At 45.5% G+C, this 27,332-nt stretch overlaps 1 protein-coding gene across 4 annotated transcripts in view; it reads left to right on the top strand.

Moving 5' to 3' along the window:
• LOC121569895 (POU domain, class 6, transcription factor 2-like) overlaps positions 1–27,332 on the top strand; it is a 108,887-nt gene that overhangs the window by 32,501 nt on the left and 49,054 nt on the right. For all 4 annotated transcript variants that reach the window (XM_041881195.2, XM_041881193.2, XM_041881192.2 and 1 more), the window contains one exon: positions 21,982–22,316. In XM_041881195.2, the coding sequence (XP_041737129.1) occupies positions 21,982–22,316 (335 nt within the window). The remainder of the gene's footprint in view (positions 1–21,981; positions 22,317–27,332) is intronic.

The raw sequence follows: 27,332 nt of genomic DNA, 5'->3' as shown, positions 1-27,332 counted from the left end.
CCCATAGGAGAACCCCTTTGAAGAACTAGTTTTGGTTCCAGGTAAAACCCTTTTGGTTCTAGGTAGAACCCTTTTTGGTTCCACGTATAACCCTTTCCAAAGAGGGTTCTACATGGAACCCAAAAGGGTTTAACTTCTACCTGAAACTAAAAAGGGTTCTACCTGGAACCAGAAAAGGTTATCCTATGGGGACAGCTGAAGAACCCTTTCGGAACCCTTTTTTTCTAAGAGTGTGATAACATTTTAATTTGATTTTCAATACAGCTTTATTGCACATACGGCCTACAGTAATTGGCCATGCAAGATTGCATTCCTTGTATTGTAAGTTGTAAAGTATCAAAGAAGCAGAATTGTAATGCTCAATGGAGGGAAATAAATGAAACATCATTCGCCTGCTTCTTTTCTCTATGACTCACTCGACACTAATTCAAGACTCAATTCAACCAAACAAACCCCTTTCTTATTAATAAGCGTATCCCGTCGTTATTTGCTATCAGCCTAGGCTCCAGGCACCGTGAACATGACATCAGAGACCACAGTTCCAATGGTGAGGTGAGAGTATTGTTCCCCTCACTCGAAACGGCACTCCGGGATCCAGGTAGATAAATGCTGTGCATCCCACTCACATAGCGGTACAGCCTAATGAGAAGACATGTCTCCTCCCTGGTTTGATGAAAAGGCTCAAACGCTATCGGTACTGTTCTCATGTTGTGAGTGGGTGTTAACATGACACAAATTATAGAAATCACTCTGCTCATTAAAGCACCAAAGGGGGGCAGAGCCAAATGTTTCCACACTAGTTAGTCCATGTCAGACTCCATCTATTCAGCTGAACTGAATGCTGGTGGGGGTACGCCACCGCTCCTTAAAGAGGTTAGCTCATCAAAGCACCACAGCTCCCAGGAACCATGGGATTTGAAGGGAATGCCTGTCTATACCCTTTTCCTTACCCCATTCCACCATTGGTGCATTTCAAACATCCCAATTTGTTTGAACTACACTACCAGTCAAAAGTTTGGACACACCTACTCATTCAAGGGTTTTTCTTTATTTTTACTATTTTTTACATTGTAGAATAATAGTGAAGACATCAAAACGTTGAAATAACACATATGGAATCATGTAGTAACCAAAAAAGTGTTAAACAAATCAAAATATATTTTATATTTGAGATTCTTCAAATAGCCACCCTTTGCCTTGATGACAGCTTTGCACACTCTTGGCATTCTCTCAACTAGCTTCATGAGGTAGTCACCTGGAATGCATTTCAATTAACAGGTGTGCCTTGTTAAAAGTTCATTTGTGGAATTTCTTTCCTTCTTAATGCGTTTGAGCCAATCAGTTGTGTTGTGACAGGGTAGGGGGTGTATACAGAAGATAGCCCTAATTGGTAAAAGACCAAGTCCATATTATGGCAAGAACAGCTCAAATAAGCAAAGAGAAACAACAGTCCATCATTACTTTAAGACATGAAGGTCAGTCAATACGGAACATTTCAAGAACTTCTTCAAGTGCAGTCGCAAAAACCATCAAGCGCTATGATGAAACTGGCTCTCATGAGGACCGCCACAGGAATGGAAGACCCAGAGTTACCTCTGCTGCAGAGGATAAGTTCATTAGAGTTACCAGCCTCAGAAATTGCAGGCCAAATAAATGGTAAAAGTAACAGACACATCTCAACATCAACTGTTCGGAGGAGACTGTGTGAATCAGGCCTTCATGGTCGAATTGCTGCAAAGAAACCACTACTAAAGGACACCAATAATAAGAAGAGACTTGCTTGTGCCAAGAAATATGAGCAATGGACATTAGACCGGTGGAAAATGGTCCTTTGGTCTGGAGTCCAAATTTGAGATGTGGTTGAACGGATGATCTCCGCATGTGTATTTCTCACTGTAAAGCATGGAGGAGGAGGTGTTATGGTGTGGGGGTGCTTTGCTGGTGACACTGTCAGTAATTTATTTAGAATTCAAGGCACACTTAACCAGCATGGCTACCATAGCATTCTGCAGCGATACGCCATCCCATTTGGTTTGGGCTTAGTGGGACTATAATTTGTTTTTCAACAGGACAATGACCCAACACACCTCCAGGCTGTGTAAGGGCTATTTTACCAAAAAGGAGAGTGATGGAGTGCTGCATCAGATGACCTGGCCTCCACAATCCCCCGACCTCAACCCAATTGAGATGGTTTGGGATGAGTCAGAGTGAAGGAAAAGCAGCCAACAAGTGCTCAGCATATGTAGGAACTCCTTCAAGACTGTTGGAAAAGCATTCCAGGTGAAGCTGGTTGAGAGAATGCCAAGAGTGTGCAAAGTTGTCATCAAGGCAAAGGGTGGCTATTTGAAGAATCTCAAATATAATATATATTTTGATTTGTTTAACACTTTTTTGGTTACTACATGATTCCATATGTGTTATTTCATAGTTTTGATGTCTTCACTATTATTCTTCAATGTAGAAAATAGTAAAAATAAAGAAAAACCCTTGAATGAGTAGGTGTGTCAAAACTTTTGACTGGTACTGTATACGCACCCCCCCCACACACACACACACACACACACACACTGTATGGCAGTATACAGTACCAGTCAAAAGTTTGGACACACCTACTCATTCAAGGGTTTTTCTTTATTTTTACGCCATCCCATTTGGTTTGGGTTACTTGGCAGCAAATAAAAAGCTCTGTCACATAAAAATGTTAATATTGAGAATACTAAGAATAACTAACATTACAGCGGATTGTCATGGTGGTAAAGAAGCACTATGCAGAAATCCTGGTTGCTAAAATTCTAATAGTTCACCTAATTTCAGTTTGTGACAAAACAAGCAATGTAGAGAATCATTGTACCATCTAAACTGCTGTGAAATATATTTTCAATAACCAAAAATATAGTATTTTCAGCTGTTTGAAGCTGGTGTACAAGCTGAGTAAAAGTAAACTTAAGAACATAGAAATAGTGCACATAGAACAGATCCACGGCTTCTTAGACTTGCTTTCAATGAGAATGACAGATCTATAACTCACATTTCTATGTGAATTTGGTCAGGTCGCCCAAAAAGTTACATATTGCAGCTTTGTAAGTGTTTGTAAAATTCCTAGTGATGAGTACATCAGGATGGATTATTATAATTTCAGACAGACTTGTGAAACTTTATCACTTCCAAGTCCTCTCATAAATCCCCCAGATCAACACCCTAATCCCATCTCATCACAATATAACCTATCCCATCCCCTCTCCCCTCTCCTGTTTAATTGGACGCGTTCTCCACTAGTATTTATTCCACGTCATTCCTTTAATGACTCAACTTTGCTGTGGTTGTAAGATGACTCGCAGGGGAGAGAGTGGCATTTAAATAAATAACGGTGATAAAATGTAGACCTCATACATTTCAAAGCTAATGCAACTAGCGATACCATAGGAGCAGCTGCACACACTGTCCTGGAGCGATAATTTGATTGATTTGTTGTGACAGCAGCCAAATAATTGAGAGTGAGAGGTGCCGTTGAAGATGAAGAGTAGGCTGAGGCAGGTTCGCCCAGGCAATCCCAGCAGATATGGCGCCTGGGTTCTCATCTCTGTCATTGATATCAGCTGCCACTGGTTTATTGTTTGGGAAACGTGGGGGGCGACTGCCTGTATGACAGTTCAAGGAAAGAAAATAACTCACCAATCAGCATGAGCCAGAGCAGCGTTCAAAAGGTTAGAATCAAACACCCTTGTATTCACTCAAGCAGGCACACACTCGTACACACACGCATACACCTATCCCTTGAGACTTACTATTTAAACCTACATGTTAGTTTTTGAAGCAGAGGTGTAATTCAATTTCACCTCCGAATGTTACATTATTTCAAAACGTTTGTTCTCAATTTGCGGGTGAATTGTAACATCATGCATAGGATCAAATAATATGAGGAATACTATTTATCCTTTCTCATTGTATACAATTTATTTACGGCTTATGTCTTATAAAATTGCCATTGTCTGGCATACTGTCCCAGCTTTGCTGGTCACAACATTGACCTGCTAAATCCCAGCTCCTCCACATGTTTTTTTTTGTTTTGGAGATGGTGGCCTTGTCACTGTTGTAGCCTCAGCTGTGCTGCAGGACAGCAAGTTACTGGTGGAGCCTAAGAGAGAGGGAGAGAGAAAAAGGGAGAGGGTGAGAGAGAGAGGGGGGGAGCGAGGGAGAGAGAGAGGGGGGGAGAGAGGGGGAGAGGGAGAGGGAGAGAGAGAGAGAGAGAGAGAGAGAGAGAGAGAGAGAGAGAGAGAGAGAGAGAGAGAGGGAGAGAGAGAGAGAGAGAGAGAGAGAACTCTTGATGTCAGTGTAGTAAAAGACAATAACAATGCTAATCAGACATGGCTGTGGCTGCTTCACTACAGCAAGCCCTGACATGTGCCCTTTCTGCGGCAGAGTGAGCACTGAGGGAGACGTTCTGCTAACATCATGTCATAAACATAGACCCAAGAACTACACATGAGGTACCTGTACTGTATAGGGTGTGATGTGTATTTCTGCACATGCTTTGCACGATAGTAACAGTGTTTGTCGCCTAGTTATTTGGCCTGACAATAGAGGTCTGTGTGGTAAAGTACAATGCTCCATTCTGACAGAGAGGTGGTGCAGGGAGGCCTGAAATGACTTGCACTTTTCCAACTGGCATTAAATTAAATTACGAAGTTGGAACACATTCCCTTTACCCCAGCCAGCTCTGATTCGATCAACTGGACTATAACAATACATTACATTACCAGCCTGACTCCCTCTGTCATCCCATGCTCAGTGAAAATGAAAAATGGGATGGTGTTAAAGTTTTTTATGTTTTCAAAAAAAAATTACTTGTTCGATACTGAATTAGTATTTTAGGTAATACAATTATTATTGTTATAATTTAAAAAAAATGTTTCTGAAACATTTGGACATTTCCATATTTCCAATATTTCGAGCAAATCACCTCAGCGCCTAGACAGTCGGACAGACGGTTGTTAGCAATAACAGAATTACCTCTCACTTCTTATTTTCCCTCCAGAAGGTTAACAGAGGATTAGCACCCCTCACACATTTAAGGTCTGCCAGAGATTGACAAGGCACGATTCCTAAGCTTTCAGGAACAATCTGTAGTCAAGCATTTTAAATGAAAATTGATTTGTGATTTACATGGTCACTGAGAGGAAAATTACCTTATGAAATATTGTAAATGAAATATTAGACAAGGTGCTGTGGTAGGGAGCAGACAGAGATGGTAATCTTGTGGAACTGAAATTCCCGCCTGGCAGAATTGGGTGACATTTTACATTTATCTGTGTTCCGCATGACTTGTAATGTTAATGGTCATTTTATGGGACTGAACTGGAATGAACATGGTGTTACCACAGATTGCCTCCAATGTAGAATTGTGTAAAGTAGCACAGCTGTGTCCTTTATTTTAAATGTTTCAGTAAGGTGACTTATTTAATGATCTGTCCTCTGTTGTTCAATGTATGCATTCAGCCCATTTTTTATCAGGCAGTTCAACGCCGAACACCATTACAAACACACACCTTTACTGAAGCAAAGGCTTTACAGCGAGACTGTAGTGTATTTTACCACTGGGTTGTTTGAACATTCATCTTCATGGGTTTGAGGTTTTAGAAATGTGGAGGGAAAAGTACAGAAAGGCTTCCGTCCCTTTTACTTCTACAAAGTGAGGATTTAGAAGAAGCTATTAAAACTTCATTTTCCTCTAGGGATACTTACAAAAAATTGTTACTGAAATTGGTAACATTCAGTTGAAGTATGTTATTGTCAGAAATCTTGACACATATTCAGAAATACATCGTTTTGCTTCCTTAGAGCACTGAATACTTTAAAAAGTAATAGATATTTATTTCATAATGGACAAGCAGCTAAAGCGTTATTGGAATACATAATTTTGTCAATACAAAAATATCAGATTATCAATACAACCCGACACTTTTTCAATACAAATCTACCATCAACTTAATAATAACAGGAAATCAATAAAGACTTATCTACTAATGAATACTGCTTACACTCACCCCACATTTACTCATTTTAATCAATACCCTGTGCACTCAACCTTTCCATTCCCTACAAAGGCCGGACAGGAATAACACATGGATTTCAAAAGGGAATAGTCCAGCGTGTTTGAAAAGTAATAGAAACAACTTAGCAGAACAAAGTGCTATTCCATAAAGCGCATAAGGCTCAGGGGGTCACAAGGAGCCAGTCCAGCACAGATCACTCTAAGGTCATTATTAACCATGGCTCGCCAGTTCCATGTCTGTGAAACCAGAGAGCCTGTGGTGATAGCAGATAGTGTTGAAACAAACCCCATGGCCATTGGGAGAAGGCTGGTCCGCTAGGCTGCTAAAAGCTATCTGTGGTTACTAATTGCTGGCCGGGGCCTAACTGCCTTAATTAATAGGCTTGGTGTCTCAGGGCTGAGACAGGGGAGCTTGTATCAGTGTCAGAGGAGCTCAAAAGCCCCCCCCCCCCAGACCTCCTGGGGGGTGGTGGAGTCCCTGGGGGCCCATCTCTGGATTAACCACAGATACATCACAGACGGATTATATAGTGTGTGAGCAGGATGGCATGTTTAGACCGGAGAGATCCATTACTCTCTGATCATAAGAGAGCATTACTTAGTACATCTCAGGGTAGAGAGAAAAGCAACGATTTCTGTCTCTGTTCAAACACATCGCCCACCCCTCCTGTATTCTCCTCCTCTCCTCCCCCTTCCTCTCCGGTTCCTGAATTATGTGGCTGTAATTCAGAGTGACAAAGTAGATTTAGCACCTTTTCCCACCGACAATGGAGGTTTTGTTCAGTGAGCTCTCACTGTGAAATTAGCCCTTGTACTCTCTTTTTCCGGCTGCAGTGAAATGGTTACAAGACACAGATCAGCCCATAAGAAAATAGAACTGATTCAACAAACCTACTGCTGTCCCCTCTGCCTGCTCCTCACCCCAACCCCATCTTGCCTTCTCCACTACCCCTTCCTCTTCCCCCATCAAGCACCTGGCAAAGGCTTGTAAGTTTCGGGTGCATGCATTTTTTCTTCTGATGATATATTGTCCCGGTGGTGAATTTCATTTACTGCTGCTGCCCTTTGCTAAACCTGTTGCTAGTCAGTGAGCATGATAAGGGTATAAGTAGCGCACTACTTCATTCATCATACATCGTTCTGGGCCCTCAAATATCTCATATGCGATTCAGGAGGAAACTACTAAACCGGCACAAATAATCCCTCTAGGAAACAGCTGAGGTTATATTAAACGCTGTGTAAGAAATATATTGGATTGTTTGCATGTGTAATGAAATATACATTTCTGATGCTTGCATTTTGCAGCGTATTTGCCTTTATTTCGGTTTATGTGGTATGAAATGTATCACAAGTAGTGGTTCTTGTGATTTACATTATACAGCTCTCATATATTTCTGACACCATCTTTGCCTTTGCATTTTGAAATCTCCCCCCCCCCTCAAATCATATCGCTGCTGTGTTGTATTAAAGAGCATTACTAATCACAAGAGGCTCTGTGTCACTCAGAAGTCTCCACATCACTGGGGCTGACAATGTTGTGCTGGTGGGCATGTTGTGCTGTGTGAAAGTGCTTACACACTCCCACAGACAACCAAAGGGAATAATTAAAGACAGAATATGGAGGCAGAAGAATGGAGAACAAATCCCATTGGTTGGGGTTATTTCATCCCACTGAATTCTTTCGCTCCTCTCTCTCTCCTTCTATTCTCACGTTCCTCTTTCCAAATGCACTGTGGGTAATATGGCACACTTTCAAAAGCTTATGTAAGCGAGGCAGCGTACAACAAAGGGCCTATGATGTCCTACTCATCCCCGCATTGTCTTTTCATTATTTTAGAATCATTTCATATCTGGGGGAGTGGGTGAGTGAGCAGGCGAACGAAGCAATGCTTAATAACCCCATAATGTAGCTGCCTGGAAGCTGAGAATGAAAGATGCTTTTTAAAGGACTTGAAAACAAGCCGTGTGCTCTTATTTCTCCCTCCCTCCCTCCCTCCCTCCCTCCCTCCCTCCTTTCTTTTTTTTTTCTAACAGCATAATTTTTTTCAACCTCCCACAATCACAACTGTTATCAAAATAATCCCCAATGAAATTCTAATTTAAATTGAGTAGACTATTAGAAGAGCTCGAATACACTCCATTTCGATAGCAGTAAATGTAGCCCCTCAATCTCTCCCAGCTTTTACTGTCAGTCAGAGAGCACTCAGTCATCTCCGTGCATCAGGCCCGCAATATTGATTTTTCCACCAACTGAAACAGCCGCATGAACATACATTTTGCATGAGGCTTTTACTCACGTCCTCCGCCTCGGTCTGACGACACATGATGGGACCGAGAACGGGCTGTAATAACCCAGCCTGCCAGGGCTGACAGGCTTCACAGGGGCTCCAGACTCTACTCTGGTATCTACCACTGAAAGACAAAAAGGCAGAGATACTGTAGATGGCTGATTTACGTGTTCAGTGGCACGTTCTGTATCACCACCACCTCTGTCTGAGCCTCCCTTCTGGACGGACTTTGAAGAGCGAGAGAAGCCTGCTATGTTCAAAGGGAGTTTCCTACTGTAGGGAATGAGTGGGTTAAGCAGCCATGCCTAGTATTATGTCAGATTAGATGTTACAGAGAACACCTCAGCAGTCAACTCAGCTGTGTCACTCCTCGAGCTGTAGTTAAAGGGCCAGTTGGAGTGTTCGGTCATCTTGATTGACTATAGTACTGTATTGATGTAAGATATTGACATTTCACGTGGACAGATACAGGCTAGAATCATGTTTTTATTCAAATAAATTATAGCAATTCAATATCTACCGTGAATCACAGATAAAGTAGGTCCTTGTAACTGACACCAAAAGGCTACTAACGCTATTATACTGTGTCTTTTTACTTATTTGTATTCTAATATCTCCTGTCATGAGCACTCTCTCTCCCTGGTAGCAACATTAATTGCATTCAATTATCTTCCACTCTGCTCACCTCCCTCTCTCTACTCAGCCTAACTAGCTCCACCTGCCCTGCTCTGCTCTTGTTACCTGGCCAGCTGCACTGCATTTCCCACTCACCATCCTCACCTTGCCTCACTCTGTTCTAATTACTCTGCCAGCTGAACTGCATTTCCCCACTACCTCTCCCAGTATATCAAGCCCTGGTTTTCAGCCAAGCCCTGTCAGATCGTCTTCAAACCCGGACCAGTAACCTGCCTGTCTGCGCTCTGACTCCTGTTTGTGATACCGATCCTTTCTTGACTGCCTCCTTGTTCTACTGCCCCGTCTATCCCAACCTGCCTTCTGGACCTCGACTACTCTCCGATCTTCAGCCCCTCCGGTAACTCGTTTCTGCCTTCTGTCTCTCACCACGATATTTGCCCAGCCCTGATCTGTACTTCTGCCTGCCATTCATATTGCTGTTGTGTGTGTGTGTTCCCCAGGTCTCCGACCACCAGATGAGCGTGCCCAGACGTTTCACCACCCTCAGCCCGATACGCCGCTCCATCACTGGGGAACACACACACTAAGCACTTGGACTGGACACCCCCGGACATTTGGTGACCCCCGGAGCACAGGTACCCACAGGAGGACCCTGAAAGACCCCTGACACCCCTGGGACTCCTCTTCCCGCCTGTAACCTTGAATAAAGAACTCTGAATTTGAACTTGCGCTCTTGGGTCCTCTTCTGTTCGTGACAGAACGATCTGACCACGATGGACCCAGCGCACTCCCTGACCACGATGGAGGAAGAGCCAGAGAGGACTGCCCTACAGCGACTGGAACGCTCTGAGGGAGACATAAATCGGATGGCTGGCGACATCGCTTCCCTTCTCCAGCTATTCAACCAGCAGCAACAACAGTTCCAACTGCAGCAACAACAGCTAGCCCAAGCCCTGCAACTACTCTCAAGCCCGGCTACTCCACCTGCACCCCCCCCTGGTCCTTTTGTTCCTGTACCACCGATACTCCTTCATCCCTCCGCTGGAGGTCCCAATGCTGCAGGCCCGGCAGTGCTGCCACCAGATCCCCACGCTCCTGAACCAAGGATTGGGAACCCGGAACGCTTTTGATGGCAACCAGAAGCAAGTAAGACCATTCTTGAGCAGCTGCCGAATCCAGTTTGCACTACAGCCCAGGACTTTCTCAACAGAGGGAGCCAAGGTGGGGTATGTCATCACACATCTCACCGGTCGAGCTCGGTTGTGGGGAACGGCGGAATTCGACCGGCAAACCCCAGCCTGTGCCTCCTTCAGTGCCTTTGAGGAGGAGATGTTAAAGGTCTTTGACCTAGGCTCGCCAACAGCCGAAGCGTCACAAGCTCTGCTCACCATCCGTCAGGGCAATCGGACAGTGGCAGACTTCTCCATTGACTTTCGTACCCTGGCCAGTCAAAGCTCGTTTAACCCAGAGGCACTGGTGCAAGCCTTCCTCCATAGCCTGGCGGACTATATCAAGGACGAGCTTGTTTCCCATGACCCGCCCTCAACGCTTGATGCCGCCATTGACCTTGCCGTTCGCATTGACCGCCGTATACAGACCCGGAGGAGGGAGAAGGGCCGTCTCAGTCAACCTGCCATCCGTACTCGGGTCGATACCGCTTCTGTCCAGCCCCTGCCTGTCAAGTCCCATAGCCAACTCAATCAGCCTGAGCCCATGGAGATTGGCCGTGCCTCTCTGACTCCCGAGGAGCGTCGGCGCCGTCTAAGCTCCAACCTTTGCCTCTACTGTGGTGGCGAGAATCACCGTGTCGCTACTTGTCCGGCAAAAGCCGCAGCTCACCAGGTGTAGGGGAGATCCGGGTGAGCTCAACAAGCCTTCAGTCTCCCTCCATCCGAAAGACCCTGCTTCATCTCCGCCTTCAGCTTTCTGACAAGACTCATACATTGGCCGCCCTTGTGGATTCCGGAGCCGAAGCAAACATCATGGACCCTGAGCTTGCACAGCAACTGGGCGTGAACCATCATCAACTGACACAACCCATTCCTGCACGAGCCCTGGATGGGCATCATCTTGGCACTGTCACTCATATCTCCGCCCCTGTGACAATCCTGCTGTCAGGAAACCACCAGGAGTCCATCCAGTTTCACCTCCTACACTCACCTGGCCAACCACTCATTCTTGGATACCCGTGGCTCCGTCAGCACAACCCCCCACATCGACTGGGAGACAGGAACAGTCCGTGAGTGGGGAAGGAGTTGTCACCAGACCTGTTTAAGGGGGGCCACCCTGCCCGTTCACCGGGAAGGATCTAGCGCTACCTCCGACATATCCAATGTTCCGGCCTGTTACCACAGCCTGAAAGAGGTGTTCAACAAATCCAAGGCGACATCTCTACCCCCCACACAGACCCTATGACTGCGCGATTGATCTCCTGCCTGGCACAGCACCTCCCAAGGGTCGTCTGTATTCACTGTCAGCCCCGGAAAGAAAGGCCATGGAGGACTACATTAATGACTCTCTTGCCTCCGGGATAATTAGACCGTCGTCTTCCCTTCGCAGGAGCGGGATTCTTCTTTGTCGGCAAGAAGGACGGTTCTCTTCGTCCATGCATAGATTACCGGGGTCTGAACGACATCACGGTTAAGAATCGCTACCCACTGCCCTTACTTTCGTCTGCCTTCGAACTGCTGCAGGGAGCCACTGTATTCACTAAGCTGGACCTTCGCAATGCCTACCATCTGGTGCGGATGAGGGAGGGAGACGAATGGAAGACAGCGTTCAACACACCAACCGGCCACTATGAATATCTCGTCATGCCCTTCGGCCTCACCAATGCCCCAGCAGTTTTTCAAGCCCTAGTGAATGATATCCTCAGGGACATGCTAAATACGTTCGTATTTGTGTACCTTGACGATATTTTAATATTCTCAAAGACTCTGTCAGAACACACGCACCACGTCCGGTTGGTCCTGCGCCGCCTGCTGGAGAACTCTCTTTTCGTGAAGGCAGAGAAGTGCGAGTTCCATGCCAAGACCGTTTCATTCCTGGGGTATGTGGTGACCGAGGGCAGCATTCAGATGGATCTCACGAAGGTGTCGGCTGTCACTTCCTGGCCAGTTCCTGAGTCTCGGAAGAAGTTGCAACAGTTCCTGGGCTTTGCCAACTTTTATAGGAGATTCATCAGAAACTATAGCACAGTGGCTGCACCCCTCACGGCGCTAACCAGCACTAAACAACCGTACCAATGGACATCAGCTGCTGATAAGGCCTTCAATATCCTCAAGACATGTTTCACTTCTGCTCCCCATCCTCCAGATGCCAGATGCAGCAAGGCAGTTTGTGGTGGAGGTAGATGCTTCGGACGTGGGAGTGGGTGCAGTGCTTTCTCAAAGAGCAGCTGAGGATGGCAAGATGCACCCCTGTGCCTTCTACTCCCGTCGGCTAACCCCCTGCCGAATGCAACTACGACATTGGGAACCGCGAGCTGTTGGCTGTCAAGCTCGCCCTTGAAGAATGGCGGCACTGGTTAGAGGGGTCAAAGGAACCATTCGTAGTGTGGACAGACCACAAGAACCTGGAGTATATCCAAACAGCCAGGAGGCTGAACTCCCGTCAACAGCGGTGGTCTCTGTTCTTTACGCGCTTCAATTTCACGCTCTCCTACCGCCCGGGATCTCGCAACATCAAACCTGATGCTCTTTCCCGGATGTTTCAGAAGGACGAGACCACCGCCATGACAGCTCCCATTCTTCCCAGCCACTTGGTCGTAGCGGCCCTCACCTGGGAGATCGAGAAGCAGGTCATGGAGGCTCTTCGGGACCAGCCAGGTCCAAGCACCAGCGCCCCCCAACCGTCTGTTTGTTCCAGCAAATCTCAGGTCACCTGTGATTCAGTGGGGGGCACGAATCCCGTCTGGCCTGTCATCCCGGCATCACTCGCACCCTTCATCTGGTCCGCCAGCGGTTCTGGTGGCGGGGGGATGAGACGGGATGTCCGAGAATTCATCCGAGCTTGTCCCACTTGTAACCGAAACAAGACTCCCAACCAGCCTCCTGCTGGGTTGCTGCAACCCCTACTCATACCCAAGAGGCCCTGGTCCCACGTTTCACTGGACTTTGTTACGGGCCTTCCGCCCTCTGACGGACACACAGTCATCCTTACCATTGTTGACCGCTTTAGTAAGATGACCCACTTCGTGCCCCCTTCCCAAACTACCCTCTGCTAAAGAGACCTCCCAGGTGGTCCTGGAACATGTGTTTCGTATCCATGGCCTACCCCAGGATATAGTGTCAGACCGGGGCCCGCAATTCTCAGCAACCTTTTGGAAGGAGTTCTGTCATCTCCTTGGGGCCACCGCCAGCCTATCGTCTGGATTCCACCCGCAGTCAAACGGCCAGACTGAACGCATGAACCAGGAGCTGGAGAAGGCACTGAGGTGTGTGGCTTCCCAAAATCCCCGGGCCTGGGCTCAACACCTGCTCTGGGTGGAATATGCCCATAATTCACTCACCAGTTCCTCCACCGGGCTCTCCCCCTTTCAGTGTGTCTACGGGTATCAACCTCCACTGTTTGCCAGCCAGGAGGCGGATGCCACCTGTCCGTCTGCTCTTGCGTATGCCCGCCGCTGCCGCCGCACTTGGGCCCAGGCTCGCACTGTGCTCCTGAAGTCTGGAACCAGCTACGCCGTCGGTGCCAACCGACGGAGGACCCCAGCACCTACTTACCGGGTTGGTCAGAAGGTCTGGCTGTCTGCCCGGGATCTGCCGCTGCGGGTTGTATCACGAAAGCTGGCCCCTCGCTTCATTGGTCCTTTTCCTGTGCAGAAAGTCATCAGTCCAACGGCGGTCCGACTTCAGTTGCCCGCTTCCATGCGGGTCCACCCCACCTTCCACGTCTCCAAGGTCAAGCCGGTCCATGAAAGTCCCTGGTCCCTGCAGCTCCGGCGCCACCTCCTCCGCGCCTCGTAGATGGCGGTCCTGTCTTCACCGTCGGCGGCTGCTCCGCTCTAGGCGAAGGGGTAGGGGTCTCCAGTACCTCGTTGATTGGGAGGGATATGGTCCAGAGGAGAGGACCTGGATCCCGGCCAGGAGGATAGTGGACCGGACCCTTATCACTGACTTCCACCGACTACATCCTGATCAGCCTGCAATCCGTAGGGGGGCCGTCCCAAGAGGGGTTCCTAGCCGTCCGGCCCGCCCCTGCTCCTGTCTCAGTGCCTGTCCTGTCTCCCCGACCGTGACCCTCCAGCTCCTTCTGAGGATGAGGAGATTCACTCGGACCGCTCGGAGGAGTTCTGACCCGCCGCCTGCTCCCCTCCACCCTCCCGGCATGATGTTGTTCTTGGGACTTCTGGGGCCGTCCCTTGGAGGGGGTCCTGTCATGAGCACTCTCTCTCCCTGGTAGCAACATTAATTGCATTCAATTATCTTCCACTCTGCTCACCTCCCTCTCTCTACTCAGCCTAACTAGCTCCACCTGCCCTGCTCTGCTCTTGTTACCTGGCCAGCTGCACTGCATTTCCCACTCACCATCCTCACCTTGCCTCACTCTGTTCTAATTACTCTGCCAGCTGAACTGCATTTCCCCACTACCTCTCCCAGTATATCAAGCCCTGGTTTTCAGCCAAGCCCTGTCAGATCGTCTTCAAACCCGGACCAGTAACCTGCCTGTCTGCGCTCTGACTCCTGTTTGTGATACCGATCCTTTCTTGACTGCCTCCTTGTTCTACTGCCCCGTCTATCCCAACCTGCCTTCTGGACCTCGACTACTCTCCGATCTTCAGCCCCTCCGGTAACTCGTTTCTGCCTTCTGTCTCTCACCACGATATTTGCCCAGCCCTGATCTGTACTTCTGCCTGCCATTCATATTGCTGTTGTGTGTGTGTGTCCCCCAGGTCTCCGACCACCAGATGAGCGTGCCCAGACGTTTCACCACCCTCAGCCCGATACGCCGCTCCATCACTGGGGAACACACACACTAAGCACTTGGACTGGACACCCCCGGACATTTGGTGACCCCCGGAGCACAGGTACCCACAGGAGGACCCTGAAAGACCCCTGACACCCCTGGGACTCCTCTTCCCGCCTGTAACCTTGAATAAAGAACTCTGAATTTGAACTTGCGCTCTTGGGTCCTCTTCTGTTCGTGACAATCTCCATGGAGAGGACTCAATACTCAATACTTTCAAATCCTTACCCTGGGGTGAGAATTCCACAACACAGCTTCATATTGCCTTGCATCACAAAGTGAAAGCATTATCTGTGGATCCCTACAAGCGGTGCGTTTTACTCTGTAAAACCCCATGGCTCATTCGACTCAAGTCTCTACTGCTTCCATTTTTGTTGTGTCTAAACCCCTCCAAAGCGGCACTGAAACATTGATATGGTCTACAGTGACTGCAGGTAATATCTTTACACAGTTGGATTTTTTCTCCGGTTTTATTTGCCCTGTGTTTATTCTAACCATGGCCAAGGAGCAGGAATCCATTTTTCATACTCTCAACGTGATTCGTATACCACAACTCCCGAATGAAAAACTGAGAAACACATTTGTGTTCTCAGATGTCTAGGGAAACCTCTGACATTGAAATGTGTTGTGTGATCTTTAGTTCAATGTGTGAGCGTTATCTGTTGTTTCAGTGTTTATTGGATGTAACACCAATGTCTGATGCTGAAATTTTAAACCCTCCACTACACAAAATAAAATATTTTCAGTTTTAGTTAAATATCTATTGAAAAAAGGTGAAGGGAAACATGTCATTGAAATCTAATGCTGGATGCTAAATTGAGCCGCCATATTGCAAATACCAATAACATTAACTATTTCTCTGGAGTCAGTGATCCTCCTAATTTACCACCTTAAAAGTTGCATGAAAACAGCTGCATGTGCGAAATAAGTTTCTGTAAGAAATAACATGTTTTCATCCAGTTTATTAGTCTGAGTGCGCTTACTCTTAATCCTCAGGGTAAAAATGACCTTCCTCCGTCCATGTTCATAATTGCCAAGCGCCTCACCGACTAGTCCATCTCTCTCCAGTGGAGTAATTATCCGTGTGGCAACCAATTGAGACAGTGCTTTATGTTCTCCCACAGTGGGACGTGAGGCAGAGACATAACACGGCTGTTGTTTCCTCTCCTTCTCTCCTCTCCCTTCACTTGTTCAAGAACCACAGCACAGTTTAGATGACCCCCTAAAATACTGGGTGAGTCAGAACAGATACTTTCATTTACTTCATGGAGGCACCTCTTCAGACCTCTGCCTGGCTCCTAATTTACTGCACTCTGCTAATGATGCTGGGAGGAGAGAGGTGAAGATAGACCGTGGTCGCTTTATATGAGTTTTTGACCTTTTGATGTTTTTATGCTTCCGAACATTTGAACACATATTGTACCATTTTGCATTGAATGTTGTAGCCTACAATATTATTATTTTCATACTTGAAGAACTAACTCTTTACACTATATTAAATTGACTCCTCATCTTTATGTTGTTGTTTGTGCGATACACACAATACAATGTAAGAAAGAGAGTTACTAAAGAGTTAGCCAATGGAGTAAACTTTATGGGTTGAAACCAATCAATGTCCTTTTATCTGTTTATTTCTTAACTGTCTCTTTCATGTGGGCTTTTACCTGGCCTTTGCTGGGAGCTGAGTGTGATGAGCATGGATGTAGACACGTTGAATGCTTCTCCTTTCAATTATAACATCACCTTTTGCCATTGGCGCCTTTCTTTATTTCTATACAGTCTTTTTTATTGTACCTCCTATGCATGTGTCCTAACCAGTCACACACACACACACACACACACACACACACACCCACACACAAACACACACACACACACACACACACACGTATAGTGTGCAGTGCTATAAAAATAAGTTAACTTGCTTCTCCTTAAAAGTCTATATTTTTTGTCTCTATTGTTCCTCATACGTATGGAATGATTTAGTATCCTAACTTTCAAAATAGTTACTACACATATGCACCCTATAGACAGATATGGACAAGTGCACATTACACGCTCACACACTCACACACACACAAACACAAGGGTGAGCTGTTGTTAACACCGAGGAGAAAAGGACAGAGGCCAAATCCAGCCCAGAGAGAGAACTGCAGTAATGGGGGGTTGGCAGGGACCAGAGAGGGGCCTGTTGTAATGAGAGAGGTGGCTGCTTCTCGCTCTCATCCTCTCCTGAGCGACACAGGAAACAAAAATAGCATTTTGTCTGACGTACGAGCCGATTTTGACCTAGCCTTGCGACCTTTGACAATCAGTCTCGCTTTGTACTTCACAGAGTCAGGGCTGCAGCAGTCAAAGACAACAGTTGATTTCTACAGTGGCACCGTCCACACTGAAACAAAGTAGACAAGAACCTACAGTTGGGGTGTCAAACAAATGGGATCCGGCTCACGGGTGGTTTGAGTAAAAAAAAACTTAAAAACGAACTCAATATACTTCATATTGACTGAAACCAAATTGAAACTGCATAGAAATGATAATGGACCTACATTCATATAGTTTCTTGACTGTGTACAGCTCGCTAACAATCACCGAAATGAAAGCTAGACATGGAGTATTGAAAATTCCCAAAACAATGGTTTAGCAAATTTTGACGGCGAGGAAATATAACCAATTTTCAGTGCGGCCCTCCGGACCTTGTTGAAGGCCAAATGTGGCCCCCGGTGCAAAAGGAGTTTGACACCCCTGGCCTACAGTATCCTGGGTCCTCAAACCCACCCAGGTCATATGGCTCCCACTCCTCTGTGTAGAGAGAGAATCACTGTATCCTGTTTGAGGTATTTCATCTTCCACCTACTGGGATCTCTTATGGTCCAAAAGTGCTACAGTATACAGTAGATTACAATTTACAATAATACACATCTAATGAACATTTGACTTCATTTCTTCAGCTGGCATGTCTTTTCAGTACTTTTTCTGTGTCGTGGCTTATTCCTTAATATCGTGATTATCAGAGGCTTGCTTGTTCAACAGTCAGATTGGGATCCTTTATCCTGTACCCCTAAGCATGGGGCCTGTAAGTAAGAGGGCCACTTGAACATAGTACCAGGATTGGTGAACATGCAGCCAGGGAAATGAAGAACATATAATGAGCTCCATAGGATCCCAGCAGCCTTTTGCCCTTGTCTCCGTCTTCTCCAAGCCCCTTTCTCCTCCTACTCCATTCACTGTCTGCTTGAGGAGGTAGCACAAACAATTAGTGGAGACAGGGCTGCTGGATTATGAGGTCAGCCAAAGCAATCAGACAGCCGCGGTTAGAAGAATGCTCTTTCTAAAGCCGGGTTCCCAGTGACAGGGAGAAGAAGGGTCAGTGGGCCTGACAGTCTTAACAAGATGACAGAATTTATAAAGCATCGCTGTTAAAGAATATAGTTACCTGCGGTGTAGCCCTTATAATAAGGCCACATGGGGCTTCTTCCATATTCCCTCAGTATTTGTTTTCCTTTTTCATATTATTTTGTTGTGCCTCTCTTTCCTCCTCGGCCTCACGGTCGACGCTGGAGGAGATTCTCTGAATCCTCTTTGATCTTCCCCTGGTTTAGATAATTTTTGGACAGAAATCTCTTTTTATCTCTCTCGCTCTCCTTTTCGTTCTTTCTGTCTTTCATTCCTCCCATTTTCCATCTTTTTAACTGGCGCGCTCCACATTTTCTTGTGGTACACTTGCAAGCAGGAAGAGAGAGAGAGGCGCCCAGTCTTGTCATAGCTTGCTAGACAACTTGCCCTAACATTTCAAATGAGAATTGGACTGGGCGCCTCTCTCTCAAGATGATATATAATTCATGGTGGGGTGTGGGAGAGGTGTCAATGTGTCAGGAGGTAGAAGAAATGTGAAAGTGTTGCTGCTATTTACTGGCCCAGAGACACTGGTCACATCCCAAATGGCACACTATTCCCTTTATAGTGCACTACTTTTGAGCAGGGTCTGATAGGGCTCTGGTCAAAACTAGAGCACTATATAGGGAATAGGGTGCCATTTGGGACACACACACTTGCTTTCTTCACTGGGATTCTTCTTCTGCTACTTAGAGCCGAGGAAAAGGGGGAGGTCTTGATCAAATGTTCGCATGCGCCTCTCCAGAACCCAGAGCGACCGGACTAATCAAAGAAATGTCTGCCCTCATGTTTTATTAATTCATCTCGCTATGAAACAGCCATTGGTTTAATTATTGAAGCACATTGATTCAGTATGTATACAAGCTTGTCTACCCCTCTATTCACAAATGCTCTGTTGCATTATCAAACGCCAGCCAACACTCTCTTTTGTGCCATTGATCTATTGTTATTCTCTCCGTTTCTCGAGACCTCTCATTGTTTTTAAGGCTGAAAGAGAACTCCATTGCGGTAGCCTTGTCACTGTAGGTTATATTGATGTTATACAGCTTAAAATAGCATTCTTAACATATCAAAAGTAGATAATAGTACTTTGGCAAGATACTGTAGTACCCTCACATGCAGTCCCAGAACTGGCAAAAACACCACAAACTATTAGGCTGGGGGTAGACCAACAGTAACAAGAGCCCTCTGAATCAGGTCTTTGTATGGTGCCTGTCATTCACCGCCAGTACCTCTTCTCAAGGAAAAAGTCAAGTAGATTCACAGTCAAGTAATGGTCTCAGAGCCTACAGTCTTTTTACTGGGGAACCAGTAAAGGTCAGTGAGAAATTTGATGTCTTGGTCAAATATTCGGTTTTGCCATTAGAAATGATGTGGTTTTGTGTCACTCTCGTTATGCTACCCGCTGAGTGATTATAAGGGTAAAATGCTGTATGCCTTAGGTGAAAACAGTCACTCATACAGTCACTTAAGGCTTTGTAAAAAAATAAGAACCAATGAATTTTCAGTCAATGGTTGAGAATTTGTGAAATTCACCACCACGCACTGCACTTTATATGAAGAACTGAATACATATACAGTGGGGGAAAAAAGTATTTAGTCAGCCACCAATTGTGCAAGTTCTCCCACTTAAAAAGATGAGAGAGGCCTGTAATTTTCATCATAGGTACACGTCAACTATGACAGACAAAATGAGGAAAAAAAATCCAGAAAATCACATTGTAGGATTTTTAATGAATTTATTTGCAAATTATGGTGGAAAATAAGTATTTGGTCAATAACAAAAGTTTCTCAATACTTTGTTATATACCCTTTGTTGGCAATGACACAGGTCAAACGTTTTCTGTAAGTCTTCACAAGGTTTTCACACACAGTTGCTGGTATTTTTGCCCATTCCTCCATGCAGATCTCCTCTAGAGCAGTGATGTTTTGGGGCTGTCGCTGGGCAACACGGACTTTCAACTCCTTCCAAAGATTTTCTATGGGGTTGAGATCTGGAGACTGGCTAGGCCACTCCAGGACCTTGAAATGCTTCTTACGAAGCCACTCCTTCGTTGCCCGGGCGGTGTGTTTGGGATCATTGTCATGCTGAAAGACCCAGCCACGTTTCATCTTCAATGCCCTTGCTGATGGAAGGAGGTTTTCACTCAAAATCTCACGATACATGGCCCCATTCATTCTTTCCTTTACACGGATCAGTCGTCCTGGTCCCTTTGCAGAAAAACAGCCCCAAAGCATGATGTTTCCACCACCATGCTTCACAGTAGGTATGGTGTTCTTTGGATGCAACTCAGCATTCTTTGTCCTCCAAACACGACGAGTTGAGTTTTTACCAAAAAGTAATATTTTGGTTTCATCTGACCATATGACATTCTCCCAATCCTCTTCTGGATCATCCAAATGCACTCTAGCAAACTTCAGACGGGCCTGGACATGTACTGGCTTAAGCAGGGGGACACATCTGGCACTGCAGGATTTGAGTCCCTGGCGGTGTAGTGTGTTACTGATGGTAGGCTTTGTTACTTTGGTCCCAGTTCTCTGCAGGTCATTCACTAGGTCCCCCCGTGTGGTTCTGGGATTTTTGCTCACCGTTCTTGTGATCATTTTAACCCCACGGGGTGAGATCTTGCGTGGAGCCCCAGATCGAGGGAGATTATCAGTGGTCTTGTATCTCTTCCATTTCCTAATAATTGCTCCCACAGTTGATTTCTTCAAACCAAGCTGCTTACCTATTGCAGATTCAGTCTTCCCAGCCTGGTGCAGGTCTACGAGTGGAGGACAGAGGAGCCTCTTAAAGAAGAAGTTACAGGTCTGTGAGAGCCAGAAATCTTGCTTGTTTGTAGGTGACCAAATACTTATTTTCCACCATAATTTGCAAATAAATTCATAAAAAATCCTACAATGTGATTTTCTGGATTTTTTTTTCTCAATTTGTCTGTCATAGTTGACGTGTACCTATGATGAAAATTACAGGCCTCTCTCATCTTTTTAAGTGGGAGAACTTGCACAATTGGTGGCTGACTAAATACTTTTTTTCCCCACTGTACGTATTGCATATTCTTGTGGATTGCAGTACCTTGTGGATGCGTCCATGTGGACATACACATGAATGTGTCTGTCTGTCTGTCCATCTCTGTCTGTGTGTGTCACTGAAACGGTGAGAAAAGTGCATAAAATGAATTCACATTTAAATCTAGAGATGAGGATAACGGTATGATTTCTTAAGACTTCCTGTCAAGATGAATGACTCTTCCTAGGAGATTTTCCATAATTAAACCTAAGATTGTGACATTCTCTGAGTGAAAATGAAGAGCTTCTCTCTAGAGAGACCAATTATGTCAGTCAATGTGGATAGCTTTGTCCTCTAACTACTGAAGTCAGGTTCTTCTGGAACTCCATGGTAGAGGTTACAATGTTACTGGACCTTGTTGTGGGACTGGTCAATTTACATTGATATCCCCACACCTCAACCTATTGTCTATCTATTGTTAGGTGTGACCATTCTTTTTCAGTATGTTACCCCAACGGCTGGTTTTCAAATTACACATGAATGTGTTACAAACATTTTTGAATGTCTCTGAATAGTTTAAGATACAGTAGTAATGATATCAGTTTGATGTTCTGTTCCTCTTCCTTCACCAGCTACCTCATCCCTGAACTCCCAGCTTCAGCACCTGCAGCAGCTTCAACAGATACAACAGCACCACCAGCAACAACAACAGCACCATCACCAACAACAACACCATCAGCAGCATCAACACTCCCACAGCCACATCCACAACCAGTTGTCATCACGGGGTCACATGACCCCGCCCAGCCTACAGCAGTCATCCGTCTCGGTCCCCTCCCCTGGCTCCGCCTCCTCCACCACCTCCATGACCGGCTCTGGCCAACCGCCGCAGTCTCCGCCGTTCAGGCAAAACCAATCGCCGGCCCGCAGCCTGCCCTCGCCCGTCACACCGCCCATGCCACTGCAGGTGAGCTCACTCTACCCCGTTACTGTATGCCAATGTGTTAGTCCCAAATGTATATTTAACTTGTGTTATCCAAGTTGTAAGAATAGTAGTTTACATAGGCCTACTTCCTATTGCTACTGCATCTTTGACGCCCTCATACAAAAACTTCAGCCAGTGGATGTGTGTTCAAATAGTCTTACTAGTGGTGGTATTGTGATGATATGGTGTTGTGGGATGTGTTGTGGACAGAAGAAGGCCAATCTTGACATAACACTATGCTGATGACTACTCATTAGACCCTGTTTGTCTAGGTACTGTTTTATATACTTGATATGTATCAAGAGCTAGTGGTTTATGCCTGTCAGGCATCTCTGAGGTCAGTGTGGGGACATTAAAATGTGCATCTCATTGACAAGGTCATCATTCAGTGAGAGGGTTATTCAAAGCACACTAAACTGAGTTTCAAGCCATCATGCATCGTTTTTGAACTCCTCTTGGATACATCAGGTTCTCATCAACATTTATCAGTCATTTTGATCTTAGCTGCCCTTCCTTTATCCAACCTCCTTTTTAGTCAGTTTGTCTGTCCATCCATCTCAGCCCCCTTCTGTCCGTCTGGCTGTCAGTGTGTGACGATAATAACCTATTTTATATCCCTGTGGTTTCATTTCTGGTGGAGCTCGGCCAGGGTCGCCTCCCTCTCCCTGGCCACATTCATCAGCGTCAGTCCTTTATTGGGTTGTGGCACTGCACCCTTCTTTATGGCCAGGATGAGTACGGCCATTTGTTTCCCCCTTGCACCCCTCTACGGCCCTGTCACAGCCTAGTGAGACTCAGCAGGAAAAACAGACACCAGCATTTAAAAAGCTGGCTAGCTGCTGCCTGCCACCCAGACCTAGACACCAACCATATACTATAGCCACATTCTAGCCCCGAGCGCTGAGGGTAAATTGGGCTAGTCAAAGGCTGTGCATCCTAAATGGCATCCTATTCCATCTATTCCCCCCATAGGGCTCTGGTCAAAAGTAGTGCACTATATAGGCAATAGGGTGCTATTTGGGACGAACTCACAGTGCTGGTCCACTTAGACACAGCCAGCATAAGGGCCAAAACCTCACAGTAATAACCTTATTTTCTGGAGTACGTAAGTGTTCTGATGTGCATTACAGTCAAGCAAAGCCCCCCTTTGTCTTCTTTGAGTATTTTAGTCTGTTTTAAGAATTTCTTAGAAAGCAGGTCTAGAAAGCAGAGCTACAGAGAGCAATCCCTGCCTGACATACCGCAGTGCCTGACGTACTCACAATTAATGATAATGCTCCTCTGTTTACTAGCGCAATTAATGAGAAATCATAATCTATTAGTACTATAATGACATCTTTCACCAGTTTCACCACCGGACCCTGTCCTTACTATAGCTTGAATTTGATAAAGAAAATGAGATCCTGATTATGATGACTGGGGATCCATTTACATTTTAGTAATTTAGCAGACGCTCTTATCCAGGGATAGATGTATAGAAAAATAGGCAGGCAGGCAGGCAGGCAGGCAGGCAGGCAGGCAGGCAGGCAGACAGACAGTCAGTGCTGGGGTTGTCACTGAGGGTGTTCCCATGTCACCTGGTGAGAATCCCTCCAAGGACAGTTCTTGCCTGCGTCCCAAATGGCACCCTATTTCCTATGTAGTGCACTACTTTGGACTAGGGCCCATATGGTGTACTATGTAGGGAATAGGGTGTGATTTGGGACACAGGCCCTGTCTGCTGAGAGTTCTCCTGCCCAGTCCTCTGCACATTCCCAAATCTGGATTTTAGCCCCTCATCCATCTGCACCCTCCAGCCTGTGTGTGAGAGTGTGAGTGTGAGTGTGAGTGTGAGTGTGAGTGTGAGTGTGAGTGTGTGTGTGTGTGTGTGTGTGTGTGTGTTTGTGTTTGTGTGTGTGTGTGTGTGTGTTTGTGTGTGTGTGTGTGTGTTTGTGTGTGTGTGCTAGGGTTGCGTCCCAAATGGCGCCCTATTCCCTATTTACTGCACTACTTTTGACCAGGGCCCAAAGGTAGTGCTCTATATAGGGAATAGGGTGTCATTTGGGATGTACTCTAGCACAGATAACATCCTTCATTTCATCTCCTATTATTCACACACACATGACCACTCAGCCATTCAACCATTTGTTTTAATAACCAGAGGGAGTGTCAGATAGACAAACATTCATTAGGATACTATTGTCTGTCCAAATTGTCCCCCACTGGGAGGTGAATAGAATAAACAGCTCTAGCCGTCTTTGAGCTTATTCTCACTGAATAGAGTTATCAGCACAAAATCCTAATTTACATAATACAATAAATGACCAAAAGTATGTGTACACCTGCTCGTCGAACATCTCATTCCAAAATCATGGGCATTAATATGGAGTTGGTACCCCTTTTCTGATATAACAGCCTCCACTCTACTGGGATGGCTTTCCACTAGATGTTGGAACATTGCTGCAGGAACTTGCTTCTATTCAGCCTCAAAGCATTAGTGAGGTCGGGCACTGATGTTGGGCGATTAGGTCGTGCACTGATGTTGGGCGTTTCCGTTTCACTGGAACGAAGGGGCCTAGCCCGAACCATGAAAAACAGCCCCAGACCATTATTCCTCCTCCACCAAACTTTATAGTTGGCACTATGCATTCGGTAAGGTAGCGTTCTCCTGGTATCCACCAAACCCTGATTCGTCCGTCGGACTGCCAGATTGTGAAGCGTGATTCATCACTTCAGAGAACGCATTTCCACTGCTCCAGAGTCCAATGGCGGCGAGCTTTACACCACTCCAGCCGACGCTTGGCATTGTGCATGGTGATCTTAGGCTTGTGTGTGGCTGCTCGGCCATGGAAACCTATTTCATTAAGCTCCCGACGAACAGTTATTTTTTGTTTTTTTTATTTAACCTTTATTTAACCAGGTAAGCCAGTTGAGAACAAGTTCTCATTTACAACTGCGACCTGGCCAAGATAAAGCAAAGCAGTGCGATAAAAACAACACAGAGTTACATATGGGGTAAAAAACATAGTCAAAAATACAACAGAAAATATATATACAGTGTGTGCAAATGTAGCAAGTTATGGAGGTAAGGCAATAAATAGGCTATAGTGCAAAATAATTACAATAGTATTAACACTGGAATGCTAGATGTGCAAGAGATTATGTGCAAATAGAGATACTGGGGTGCAAAAGAGCAAAATAAATAACAATATGTTATTCTTGTGCTGACGTTGCTTCCAGAGGCAGTTTGGAACTCGGTAGTGAGTGTTGCAACCGAGAACAGATGATTTTTACACGCTACGCGCTTCAGCACTCGACGATCCCGTTCTGTGAGCTTGTGTGGCCTACCACTTCACGGCTGAGCCGTTGTTGCTCCTAGACGTTTCCATTTCACAATAACAGCACTTACAGTTGACCGGGGCAGCTCTAACAGGGCAGAAATCTGACGAACTGACTTGCTGGAAAGATCGCATCCTATGACGGTGCCATGTTGAAAGTCACTGAGCTCTTCAGTAAGGCCATTCTAGTGCCAATGTTTGATATGGAGATTGCATGGCGGTGTGCTTGATTTTATACACCTGTCAGCAACGGGTTTGGCTGAAATAGCCGAATACACTAATCTGAAGGGGTGTTCACATACTTTTTTATATATAGTGTATGTACATACACTTTTCAATTCAAATTAGCGACGGGAATGTCACAAGCCGGGAAAGGGTTCGGTTGGCGTTCTTGCATCGCAGCTCAAAAGTACCATAAATGTCACAGTAGCCACTAGCCAGGAGGCTAACCATTGCAAACTATTCTACTAGCTAGCATGGATGAACTCTTCATGCATATACCATATTACACTTAATTATCAACAAGCTCTCATAGTCTCATGTCAGAATTAGACGTTCATTCATGTTTCTCAAACATCAAGTTTAGGCAATAACTCTGAATTTTAAAGATTAGGGTTAAGTTTAGCCATTAACTCAGAAATCTTAAGGTTAGGCATTAACTTCGAATGGTTAAGGTAAGGGTTAAAACAAAAATAACTTTATATTACTGGATTCAAACATGCAACCTTTGGCACCAAAGGCAGATGCTTACACCCATCTGCCATCCTTGTCCAGAACACCCCAGCAAAACTGAAACCTACTTGAAGTTAATAGCGCTCACTGTTGCCCCTAGTGGCTCATCTCACAACGTTCTCAGACATGGATGGATGTCGAATACTGACTTGATCACGGGTGACCTGGCTGTAATTATTGCAACATATTACATTCTTGAATAATGCAAAAATTCACAAGCATGTGCAGACAATGAAAGGTCTGTACACTCATTATTTTAGCTTCAAGACAAAAGCACAGAGTTACTGCTAGCTAACGCTAACAACATCAACATTCATCATTGCATTGTGTGGCGATTTCCATCTGTTGCATAGATCAGCACACCAGTGCCGCCGGCAAACGTGTGGCGAAATGGCATTTGCCCCAGCATTTTTGATTTGGTTTAATAAAAAATATTGATACAAAAGTGTTGAAAAGATGGACAAAGTACTGTTGTTAAGACTGATTCGCCTCATGATTTGTTTGCCAGAAGTTTTTCCTGGACTTTTTAAAAACCATATGACCTGATTAGAAAAAATCAGGTCCCATCACAGCCCATATAAAACCGTTTTTTTACAGCTGATTTATTACTATGTTATACCCAGACTTTTACCTAGTTAGGTTAGCCTACCAGATCAGGACAAACTCTGGGCCCCAGGAAAGCAATTTCCCACACAATGTAACACATGAAAAAACATATTATATTTGTATGATCTCAAAAACATTTCTTATATAGTGTAGTTTGACTTCAGTATCTGAAAATGTTGAGATAGTATCGACATGGTGGCGGGAATGGGCTTCCATAGTTTTCATTGGCTCCGTGCAGCCGGCAGGCAGCATTTACTGCGACAATTTCAGAATGTAACAAGTTGTTACTGCTGTTTCAGGTAAAAACTAAATAAAACAAGTCTCAAATCTTAGGAAAATGTCT

The sequence above is a fragment of the Coregonus clupeaformis genome, chromosome 7, assembly GCF_020615455.1.
Source record: "Coregonus clupeaformis isolate EN_2021a chromosome 7, ASM2061545v1, whole genome shotgun sequence".
NCBI classification, from domain to species: Eukaryota; Metazoa; Chordata; class Actinopteri; order Salmoniformes; family Salmonidae; genus Coregonus; species Coregonus clupeaformis.
Note: the sequence above shows the minus strand (reverse complement) of the source record. Positions and strands in the feature narration are given on the sequence as shown.